The sequence below is a fragment of the Abramis brama genome (genome assembly GCF_963993115.1).
Source record: "Abramis brama genome assembly, chromosome: 17".
Lineage (NCBI taxonomy): Eukaryota > Metazoa > Chordata > Actinopteri > Cypriniformes > Leuciscidae > Abramis > Abramis brama.
In genome coordinates, this window is record NC_139979.1 from 24,832,469 (window position 1) to 24,845,328 (window position 12,860).

Consider the following 12,860-nt stretch of genomic DNA (forward strand, 5'->3'; position numbering starts at 1 on the left):
TACTGTTAAAACCATGCATGATCGATTTTAGTAATAGTGAAGATGTGTATTTTGAAAATCTATTATTTCATGTTGGTGCATGTGGTATTTAAAATGTAGGGAGGAGAGAGTATTCTCGCTCTAGAAAGCATTAGATAAGCTGAAATTTCTCCAGTGCATTGAGTCATACATTTTTCTACATTTTCTCGCGTTATTTTCCCTGTTTAGTAAATCTGGCCCTTTAAATGCATCTTTGCACAAGGGCTGTAGAAATGTGACAGTCGATATGATTTATGATGATGCAATGAGACAGACATGCCAACAGATGAAAAAGAGACTGTTGCAAGTTGCAAAGGGAATGAGGTTAAAACACAGTTCACATACTATCTGTCCCAAGTCATAGTATGTCAAAAAGAAGGGAAGGTGTCATGACTGGACAGACAAAGGAAGATGAGAGGCAGATCTAATTGCAGCTTTTAACTTTATAAACCAAAATAAAACAAAGACAGTAATCTGCAAAGGGTGAGTATCAACGCAACAGCTTCACACAAAATATGAAAAGACAATACCAAAACAAAGAACTGAACAAACTGAGGGCTTATAAACATAGGATAATGACAAACTAAACAAGAAACAGGTATGCAACATAATTGGGAACCATAGCAACTAACTAATGATCAGACCAGAGGAAATGGGAAGAAAACACATGGAAACAAGGAATACATTCATTTTTCCTGTTTACAGAGCCTAGGTTTTGTTGCAAGACACATTTCAGTGATATCTGTCAGGTAAGAAAGATATTTTATGCAAATATATATAAAGTATGATTTATACTAAAGTAAGTGGGATTCAACCCGAAGATACACCACAGAAACACACATGTACCAGATGATCAATACATTCAACCACACACAGAAGGACCTATGACTCTACACATACAGAGGAAAGCACAACACTCCACACTAAATATAGAGGGTACTATCAATTTACTGCATAGGTGCACCCTGGGGGCTATAAACTCAACACAAAAAACACCAAAGGGTGAAGTGGCCACTTGGAACATAGACTATTTCCAGTGTATTGGGGATGGCATGTGAAAGCAAGTGTGTGTGTTAAGCTATCTTCCAGTCCCAGCAGTAATAATCAGGAGGAGTTGAGTAAGACCTGAGGCTATCACGCTGTTTATCTGAGATTAGTACTGCAGTTATCTGAGGTGAAGGACCCACGCATGAAATTCGCCGCTTGACAAATTATGCAAGATGAATACAGCGGCAATGCCATCAACAATACAAATCCACTGCTGAACGAAGAAAATACAGCCAAGGCTGTCACCTTTAATACAGGGAAAATACAGATGAAACTGGAACTGCAGCCTGGAACGTTCGCAATTTAGGTGAATTATCATAAATGCACACGGTGCAAAAATTACTTCTGAAATTTGTATGCAAATATATTGAACTGAAATGCATACGTAGGTCTTAACAGAGCTGTGAGCAGTATTTCAGCGCTGTCTCAAACACAAAGAGCTACTTGCCAGACTCTGAATATTTATGCTTACAGCTGTACAGTTAAATTTATGTAACTTACTTTCTTTTGGTTCCAAATTCATTGCTATTACTTCCAGTAAAATGAGTCATGCAAATACGACTTTAGGATATGGATGTTTTTCCGCCTCCACGAGCAAAGCAAAAAACAAACAAGTCAGCAGTTCACGTTTTATGAGGAAATACCTCTTTCTCTCCTTCGTACGACAGTCAGAAAGCAGATATGTGCCACAAAAGCAAGGGAATATACCTGATGTTTATGGCACACATTTATGTGTCAAAATGCCTCAGAGACAATAGTACATCTGATTTCTTATAAAAATCAAACGCAGTATTGTACTCCCAACACAAAGACCATTCCAAAAGTTAGGCAGCGTAACTATGCTATCTTCTAAGATACCCACTTTTAGTCAAACATTCAAGGCAGTATCTATGAATACTTCATAGATCTTCATAGATAAGGCAATTGCAGAATGGATGGCGACAAGCTCAGAAAATGTGAGCATCCATGATTTTAAGGAGGTAACTGGTTTATTTTTAGTCTTTTTGCTCTATTTTTTTATTGCATCTTCCAGGTTTAATACACATTTTGTTAACGTCACAGGATACGCTATAGTATGATGACGACTCATAATTATTCATAAGACTGCATGCCCTTATCAATTCAGAAGACACTTTACTTAATTATTCACAACCAAATGCTTTCTTATGACATACATTTCAAACTGGGAGATAAAGTACAGTACAATCTTAAAACAAAGTTTCTAAAAAGGAGTTTTCACAGCGATGCCATAGAACATTGGGTTTCTCAAAGAACCTTTAGGTTAACAGTTCTTAAAGCAACCATTTTTTTTCTGAGTGTTAAGAACATTTTAAACGTATAAAGAACCCTTTTCCACTATAAATATTAATGGAATGGAAAGGTTCCATGTATGTTAAGTGTTCCATAGAGTGTAGATGAGATTCACATTGTGAGTGTTTGTTTTCGCTTTGTAAGAAGTTTTGTGGTATAAATTGTCTTCCATAGATAGAGTCTGAAACAAACACATCTACCTTACTTTTAATGTAGTGAGAGTAATGTGAGGCTTCCGGTGTCAACCGCTTCACACTATTTAAGCTTTACAAAAACAGTCTGTTATGCAAGCAGCTTGAAAGTGCCATCTGGAATCTATTATCATATTATTTGAATTACCACACTTGTTTGTAGCACAAATAGTTCGATCATTTACTGCACTTTGTTATTCTTCCAGTTATTTACTTATGGTGGCTAATGAATCAGAAGCATCATAAATTCACAATGGCTTCCTTCTGCATCAAAAAATAAGGTTGATATAAACACTGCAAAATAAGTCTCAAAAAGGGGCTGTGCATTCATGTGTGCATTAAATCATAGCTGTCACATGATATGTGTATATGTGTACTGTACTGTGAGCTTACAAAACCATGTATAAAACATTATTTATTTTGTTGCATGCAATGTCGAATTACAGTGTGCATTTGTGGGAACCTTTGATGCTTTTAACTCAGACAGAGAAATAAAACTGACTGGATCAGAAGCCTTGTGCTCTGTCAAAAAAGAAAAGAAAAATGCTGTTCTCCCTGCTCTTATCCATGCTAGGCTGCATGAATGCGCAGGGAGTTCTTGCCCAGAACAGAACCATACCGCCAATCCAAACTGTATGCTAACTGTCAATCGTATTCGACGATAGTGGTCCTGACAGAAATCTTATTTTGAGGTCAGCAGAAAATAAAAATCGATTATCCCTTTAAATAGCTTCGGTGCTGCCTGCTACGTTTTATTGGTAGGGTATAGTGTAAATTTCTACTTTTTCATAAGGTTAGCTTGACTAGTCAAACTACTTTAAATTTTGAGTAACCAAGCAAGCTACAGTCTCAAAGTAGTTTCCGGAACACTGAACTCTGTTGTGTCTTCCTGTCACAAACTGTTGTGGTAGATCACGCAAGGAAGACAACGAGGATCAAATATAAACTTATTTAATGAACACAAACAGAATACATAGATGGAGGCATATAGCCCATAACAAACTACTCACACAGAGACGAGAACCGACAATGAACTGAATGAGACGGGCCGTTTCTCAATATGTGTTTTTGTCTGTACTTGTGTTCTTGTGAAATGTCATCAGTCGCTGCCCAAGTACTGTTCCAATTCAAAGTTCACAGCTAGCAGCCAGGTCTAGTTCAAATCCCCAGATGTGTTCTTGATCCGCCCCTTTTATCACTTGTGCATCGAGAGGTGACTTGTGCGGACTTGAGACAGCCAGGTATCCCAGAATGCATCTCACACCAACCAGCAAGTGTCAATAGCAGAGGAGAAAACCAGTGTAATTTAAAAATACTACTGTTATTGTGTCATGAAATGTAGTTTTAGGAGTTTTTCAGGCAAGAATGTAGTTGTTTAAAGTTCAAATCTGTGGTGTATGTAGAAGGATGGCGCCTATTTGAAAATTGAATCTGATGTTTTTAGAATTGTGAGATCCAGGCGATCACCGGGCACTCAGAACTTTGCTTACTTGGTATTGAGAAACAACCAGGGAGTATAAATACACAGGGAAACTTAATGACAGACAGCTGAATGTAATTAGTAACCCAGGAGACTAACTTAAAGGGTTAGTTCACCCAAAAATGAAAATTCTGTCAGTAATTACTCACCCTCATGTTGTTCCAACCCCGTAAGACTTTTGTTCATCTTCGGAACACAAATTAAGATATTTTTGATGAAATCTGAGAGCTGGATCACTTCTCCATAGGCTTCTATGGGATCGAAACTTGCAAACCCAAAAAGTTAGCAAAGACATCGTGAAAATAGTCCAAGTGACTACAGTGGTACAGACTACTTCATTTTCGTCTGTGTGGGCCTGAACGAATTCACGTAGTGTAACAGCGCTTCTGTGTTGTACGTCACATGCATCACACATCACACACATGACCAGCGTCGGCCAATAGTGAGTCTACGTTCTGACGTACAACACAGACTGTTATGCGCTGTTACACTACGTGAATTCATTCAGGCCCACACAGACGAAAATGAATAGTTGAATAAAGTCGTATTTTTGGTTGGTTTGCACGCAAAAAGCATTCTCGTCGCTTGATAAACTCATGGTTGAGCCACTGTAGTCACTTGGACTATTTTAACGATGTCTTTAATAACTTTTCTGGGCCGGCAAGTTTCGATCCCATAGAAGCCTATGGAGGAGTGAGAAGATGAACGAAAGTCTTACGAGGTTGGAACAACATGAGGGTGAGTAATTACTGACCGAATTATCATTTTTGGGTGAACTATCCCTTTAAGACTAAACTAAACTGAAGCACACCGAAATGAAATGAACACAAAACACAACATAATCCTGACACTTCCACAGTCTGGTTTTCTCCGTCTGTTATCTTTCACTCCGACAAATCTCACCAATTATAAAACTCATCTCGTCTTTCTCACTCTTTCCTCGTCTCAATCAACCCTCGACCCCCGGCGCAGCTCTCTTTATTTTCCTCACATTTTCTTGTTCTTTCTTCATCTCTCTCTAACTCCCTCCTCCACTTGTATCTGCGTCCCGTGCCCATGCTCTCTTGCTTGCACCTAAAAGAACCAATTACGGTTTTCCTTCTAGAGCGGAGCAGGACCGAGGTGGCTGGCATTAGCAAGATAGCGCTAATTGTAGGGGTTATATTTAGTGCTGGGTCAGAGCTTTCCGAGAGGAGGAGTGCTGATAACAATGGTGGCTGCATGAGATGGCTTGTAGATGACCCTGTGGTGTAAAAAAAACAAAACAGGTGTGGAGGGCAGGGTTTGTTGCGTCTGATCCCAGCCTGCAGCAGCCTGGTTCGCTTAGACACAAGAAGAGGTCCATGAGGGGTTGTTGTGATATGGGGAAGCATGCTGTGCATAGATCTACCAGAAAAAAAAAGCCATTACAGGCCTGTACTTATCTGGAAGGCTTGGGATGTGTGTGCGTATGCGAGTGCTTACGGTCAGCCTCACTGCAGGTGACAGATAGGAACTAACCTGTGAAAAACAGAATATGCACCTTCCCCCATAACAAAACTCTTCAAGGGCTAACGTTTTGCATGGCAGACTTCATTCCTTTAAACATTTGTGTTTATATTTTTAGAATTAGAACGTTATGCAAATAGCTTAAGTTATTAATGGCTTACTAGCATGAAACCGATCTGAATGGTCAACTTGTACTTTACAGGTACAAGAAAACTATCATTTAAAATACATAAATGTCAAATTTTCGTGTTTGCTATATTAGTATAATATTAGTATATTGCTTTTTGTGGCAAGGGGGTGTGGTTTAGCGTTTGCTGCAGAGTGAGCTCGGGAGACGTGTGGTAAGGGACGCTCCTCCGGTTTACAAGATCTAACTGGTGTTATCATTTTGCAGTGAGTCAAGAGACAGGATAAAAAGCCTGTGATGTCTGGCTGCGGAGAGAGAGAGAGAGAACCTGCCACGAGAGCGAGCTGTGCTGGACTGAGTTGAAACTGCTGATGAGCAAGTGTTTTGAGTTGATGTTGGAAAGAGACCTTGTGCCAAATTTATTTTGTGAATTAAGTTCGGACCCTGACTCCTCCTTTCCCTGAACCAATGAAACTGATATTGTCACACTTCCTTAGATATTATTCCTGAAAATGTATTATTTACATATTTAAATAGACTAATTATTTTATTGCATTATATAAGGCACTTCTTTTGCTCCGGATAAATATAGTTGGTGTTACAGGGCTTGAATTTCGACGTGCGATTGCACGTATTGCGCACAAGTTTACTTATTCCCGCAGATTTTCTGCTCACACCCAAAGTGCACACACATAAAACCACCTCTCAGTACTAAACTGAGTTCTTTTCCGCAGCGTATTGCGCTTAAACACTCCAATACACACAAAATAACATCAAAATGCCATATTCAAGTAAACACAGTCAGTTATGTTTTTAATGAACATGAACAGTTGAGAAAGAAAACGCAAGTGTAACAGTAATGGATCTGTGCATCCGGTCTTAAAGTGACAGCAGCAAATTATGAGATAATATTAAAAATATCTGTATGGCTGTTTTTTCCTATGGTATCGATGTTAAAAAAAATTTGCCAGTGAAAATTCTGAGTGGCTAGTAACTTTGGAAAACCACTTGCCACAGTGGCTGGTGAGCAAAAAAAATAATAATAACCTATTAGTTTAGTCTTGACTTAAGAACAAATTGCAACCAAATTATGTACAAACTAAATAGTTACAAACTAAATAGTAGTTACTTAGCAAATTTGGTGCGATAAACATTTTATTTGAATGAATGTGTCTGTTCAGAAAAACATGACCATTCGCATGCCTTCAATGCAACATATATACAGTACTGTGCAAAAGTCTTAGGCATGTTAATATCCAATCTTCAATTCCCACGATATAAGCAGATTTAATGGAGTTCAAGTCACCGAAAGCAACAGATATGAGCTGCAAATTATTGCTCATCAGCTAATTTCAAAATTAGACCGCAATAAGAGAGAGCGGCAACAGCACTGGTAAGATCATTTCGTTTCTTTACTTTTAATGAAGCTGATTGTGTGTTAAGCGTCTGCGACTTACTTTCACTTTGATTTGCGATAGTTTGCACATTGACTTGATGAATAGATGCTCAGCTGCGGCGATGCGTGTTGCAGTAGTGTCGGAATATCTGGCTATAAAATGACATATAGCCTATAACACGCTCTCATACGTTTATTTTTTAGCATTGTTGGGAGGAGTAAAATTTACATATGTGGTTTAAAAAAAACAGATGCGTTTACACTTGCCCAGTTTCGTCTGTAATACAGCCCAGACCACCTCCTGAAGTGGTTTGAGCGATCGGATTTAAATCCGTCTCAAAAAAGTTTCGGAGGGCATGTGCACCTGGTCTTTTCACGATCGGATAGCTATCCGATCACAGAAAACGCATGAAGTGGCCAGGTGTAAACAGCCCCTAACAGTATATCGCTGTTCACATATTTCAAACTTCTTTTTACTTCCAAGTAAAATAGTATAAAAGAAAGAACTTCGTCATAAGTATATCAGGACCTTTAAAACATACAAACTGCCACCAAGACCTGCACTTGTGGCAAAAAGTTTCTTAGTAGCAGCTATGAGATCCAAATTTTCTAAATATTCGCAATATGATTTTTGGACCAAATCCTGAAGTTATAGTCCGAATTATAACCATAAAATTTGATTTGGTTGAAAATAATTGTATTAAAGGAACAACAAGGATGTAGAGCCAGTGACATGTTTTGCTTGGTAAAGTCATGGTCCCCCGTCCCAGCTACAGCTTTCTTTCTGAGGTGAGTGCTAAGAACGTGTTACTTAATGTAGTCAACGTGAATCTCACCTTCTCTAGAACCACATGAGCACGTAAGTGTGAACCGGCACACTTTTTTTTTACCAAGGTGCCCCCTCTTCAAACCATGTTGAATGTGAAGTGTGTGTGTGAATCTGACTCATCTCCTTTTGAAAAAACACAAACACGACACACACAAACACACACCCCCGCACACTTCAGCGTCCATCTCGCCTTGGCGTGCGGCGAAGACAGGCATGCGGGTCCAAAACTGTCAACATAAGTAAGGCTATAGGAATCCATTACTCAATAATTCAGCACAGGGAGCTGAAAGCGTCAGGGTGAGACTGGGCATTCACACGGCAGGCTGGGGGGAATAAAAAAAAAGAAAGAAAGAAAAAAACAGCCTTGTATGGTCATGAACAGAGAGACAACACACAGCAACTTGTGCAGATGAGAGAATGAGTAGAGGCTAAATAGCACCAGATGAAAACAGAAAGAGAGAGGCGGCCTGGACGGTGGGTGATATGAGGGCTAGAGGGGTGGGACACTAAGTAGATGTGGGCTACAGGGCCACCACACAAGAGTCCATGCTGATAAAAGCAGCAGTATCTGGTGAAAGCCCTTTAAAAAGGCAGCTGAACACCCTCCCCCTCCATCAGAGTCACACGCGAGAGTCAGACAGCGAGATGAGAGCAATAAGGGTCTGGTAATGGAATGAAAACACTCCAAAACAAAACAAGGGCAGCTCTCTGAATGCAGGCCCTTTTCATGTGTGTGGCAGTGTCTGGGTGAAAAGACTGTGTGGGTTTGTGCTTTCTGGTTCAGAGAAGGCTAGAAACCGCAGGGCCGATATATCAAAGCAAGTGACGTTCAGATGCACTGCACCTTGCTGGTAGAACGGTCGGAGGTCCGTGCCCTTCTGTCCAATCAAATTGCTGAGGAGAGCCATGGCGTTCTGCATCATGCCGCCAACTGTGTTATTCTGGTGCTCCTAAAAAAAAAAGAGAACATCTTATTACAATCTCCAAATATCTGAAAAAAATAAAAATAAACATTTTTGTTATAAAATGTTACAATCAGTTTGGATGAAGATGTTGAATCAAAGCTCTGTGTAAATTAGTGGATTTACCTGTGAACACGTATAATCTGAATTCTACACAGTTTGAATTGTTTATTAGTGGATCTTACTAGATACATCATTATGCGACAGGAAGCTTGCGCTCCAGGCTGCCATTAGTGCGCAATTATAGGTAATAATGTTGTAAATAATGTTCAGTTTCTTGCACAGACCGATCGTTTCTCTACATAAGACCTTAATGTATCGTTAGGAGCCATGGGTATTAATTTTGTTGTCACTGTATGCGTTTTTTTTTCTTTTTTTTTACCCTCAAAGTGACAGTAGCCATTTACTTGCATTATACAAAATTACCAAGAACCAAGGTTTCAGCTAAAAATCCTCTTTATACAGTTCAACTGAAGAAAAAAAGTCACCTACATCTTGGATGACCTGAGGGTGAGTAAATTAACAGCAAATTTTCATTTTTGGGTGAACTATTAAAATGACATAATATTTTTTAGTTTATTTGTTTTAATACAAAATAAGTACCAGAGGGTACATATTAGCTTAAATATTGTCTCGGAGCAAGGGGGCCTTGGAGTGAAAAAAGTTTTAGAGCCACTGTTTTAAATGATCAGGCTGGGTGGATGATACAGTAAATACGGCAAAAATCCATAGATTCACACTGAAGAAGGAATCATATATTGACCTGAATGACATATGACTTGGGGGGCAATGAAGGGTGTTATGGAATACAAAGTACAGTATTTAGTGACTGTAATCTAATTATACTGTATTTTTAAGTAGTCTAAAAGGTTACAGACACTGACTATTAATTACATTCCAAGTACTAATTACATATTAAATGGGTTACACACATTTTGAAGGTATTATTTTATAAAATTCATTTAAAACATGAATTACGACCATACATCTCTAGTGCGACAGAGGAATGCAAGGTTAAGCGCAATATGTTGAGTGGAAAAATGTAAAAGTGCAAGTTCTTCATTAAAGAACGTTCAACCACTGTAAGCTCAACAGTGATCTGGAATTTATCATAGAACGAGACTCACAATGCTGAGGTACACAAGCAGACGTATCTGCACACATACATTGGTTTCAAGCAATTTGCCCTCATATTTTCAATAATGTAATGAGTAAAAATTTGTATTATTATTAACAATAATATATAATACAAAATTATATTATTAAATATGATTATATTTCTAAAATACTAATATCATTAATGCTATTTTAAAAATGTGTTTTAAAGTATTTAGTGATCAGTAATGTAATCAAATTACTTTTTAAGAGTTACTTATCAAAAGGCATCTTTATACAGATGATGTAAGGCGGCTCTGTGCCTGCTCAAAATTCTGTGAAATAATAATGCATAAAGCCAGACTAAATTATGCCCATCTTAGCCCCAAAAAGTATACTATTTAAATACATTTATGTCACCTCTGAGCAGCATTAAACAGTCTGTGTACAGACACCTACACTAAATACCGGTTTCAGAGGCACTTCTGTGCCAACTATTTATTCTAGTTTTATTTACTTATCTCTCATTGGTTACTTGTATTGCTGTTGCCACCATTTTGTAAACAAAATAAGCCACTCAAGTCTATGCAGTACAATGATTTTAGCATAGTTAGTAATTTTGCCATTTAATTCCCAAAACCATGATCAAATCACTGAAACATAAGCCTTGCTCATCGCTTTAATGCAAGACTACATGGCACTTCCAATGAGGCAAAAAATGTCTGCTATAAAACCAGCAATAGGAAAAAGTGCTTCCACTCTTGTGTAAGCGTCTGCTATTTTCAGGAATGGAGAGTGAATCTAACCAGAGAGGGCAGAGGTGCTGCCAGATAGAGAGAGACAAGGCTCTGCCCTTCTCATCTCTCCCCCAGGGTGGACACCCGAGGCTGGGTGAGGCCAACAGGGGGAGCTGGCTAAGGCCGGAGGTGTAGGGACGGTGTTGTCTAGGTCTTTCCACTCTAGGGTCAAAGACACTGTCTAATCCTACAGCGAGCTCAGGTCCAGGGGCCGATTAAAAACATGATAAACAGACAAAGAAGAGCAGAAAGAAGGCAGAAGAAGGAGGGGAAAAATCGATGGGGGTTTTAATTAGAGGTCTGAGCGAGGCTTGGGAGGGAAAGAGAGAGCGAGAAAGGGAGATAAAGAGAGAGAAAGAGGGGTCTGGCCAACTCTACTGGCTGAAAGAAAGCTAGAGAAGGGTATGTCTGTCTCAGGGGAATCTCCGAGCCTCTCCACAGGCTGTGCAAGAATTTTCAAGGCCTGGAATCATTACTTTTTCCACTTTATTTCCGCACGGAGCCTCGGGAGAGGAGTGGAGGGGTCGTGCATTCATCAGGAACCTTCAGTCCATACATAAATATAGTACACACACACAAACTGCAGGAGAGACGATGAGGAAACGTTTAATATTGGGAGTGTGCTGAAAATAGCCTAACAAAACCAGTTCATCTTGATGTCACAGGCTACGTCTACATTAATCCGGATACATCTGAAAATGTCGTTTTCTCATTGTAGTGTGGACTGTGACAATAATGGTATTCAAAGATGATGACGCGTTTAGTCATGCTAAAGATATCTATGGTTATACCAGCATGTGTCAGCTATTATGTGCTATTCACTTGCAGTGTTGGTTAAGATAAATATGACTTTGTACAATCTTCATATTACGTTCCTGCAAAGATGACAGGAAACTGCTGTCTTGCATCAAAAGTGGTCAGTTGTGTACCATACATGGGATTGCGATTGAAAGCGACCTGGATGGACCAGTAAGTGGTGAGATATTTTGCTCATAAAATAAGAATAGCGTAATAACTTCTTTGTGTCTGCTCTCTGTATCACCTCAGTGAGCTTTTATAATATTTTCATAATTAGCAAATTAGAAAATAACAACAACGATCCAATCAACTCCAGATGGACAAATGCCTTGCCATTTTTTCTCCTGTTCGAGAAGCCATTTCAGTCAGATATACGTTATAATAGACACTTCAAATTCAGTAATATTATCAATTTGACTGTACTGACACTATTGGATAATAATAAAACTTGGACTGGACTTTCTAAATTGCGCTGGATAATGAACTGAATCAACAGTGAATGGACTTGAGCTTAATAATAACACTATTGCCTTCTGTAGAGCTTCTTATAGCTGAATTAAGCTTGATTCATAATATAATGAACTTTGCATTGTTATTGAACCAAATTGGATCAACACTGAACTGACTTAAGCTGAATAATGAGATCATTATCTTCTGTAAACCTTCTTTAATGTTAAACTGAGTTTGCTTCATAATTAATGAACTTTGCAACATCCACATTAAATAGAATCAACATTGAACTAATTGAGCTGAATAATAAACTAGGTCTATCCGCTAATAGTCGAGTAAATGTTAGTCGATGAGAAAATGCTTCGTCAAACAAACTGTAATTAGTTGCTTAGTCACAAGAGAAAAAAACAAACACAGGAAGTGGCGAAGTCGAGCAGTCCGTGAGGGACCGATCATAAACACGGCTGGTTCTTGCGGTAATTACAGTATGTCGAGCCGGAAATCCAAATGTTTGCACATCATTTATCGACCTCAAACATGGCTTATCATTTGAAACATGTAAGTAGCAGCCTAACGTTAGCCGCCACATGGCCTCTGGCTCTAACGTTATCATTAACCTAGATAAATGTGCACTATTATTAGGCGCATACCCAAGTGTTTGTGTGGAAGATAAATGATGACGTTTAACTTAACTTGCATTTCTCTCTATAGGCACATCCACTATACTGCGGAGATGACAATCAGAGTCGTCAACTTCATCTTTGCAGCCGACACTGATAATTGAGTAGTTTATTGATGAATTATTTATGGCTCCACGATTAATCGTAATGAAACCGCACGCGATTTGGCAAAGGCTGCGGTTATTTTATGC

The 12,860-nt window shown here is 38.9% G+C and overlaps 1 protein-coding gene across 3 annotated transcripts in view; it reads right to left on the bottom strand.

Moving 5' to 3' along the window:
- ulk4 (unc-51 like kinase 4) overlaps positions 1-12,860 on the bottom strand; it is a 230,948-nt gene that overhangs the window by 58,692 nt on the left and 159,396 nt on the right. For all 3 annotated transcript variants that reach the window (XM_084088579.1, XM_084088580.1, XM_084088578.1), the window contains exon 32: positions 8,732-8,837. In XM_084088579.1, the coding sequence (XP_083944705.1) occupies positions 8,732-8,837 (106 nt within the window). The remainder of the gene's footprint in view (positions 1-8,731; positions 8,838-12,860) is intronic.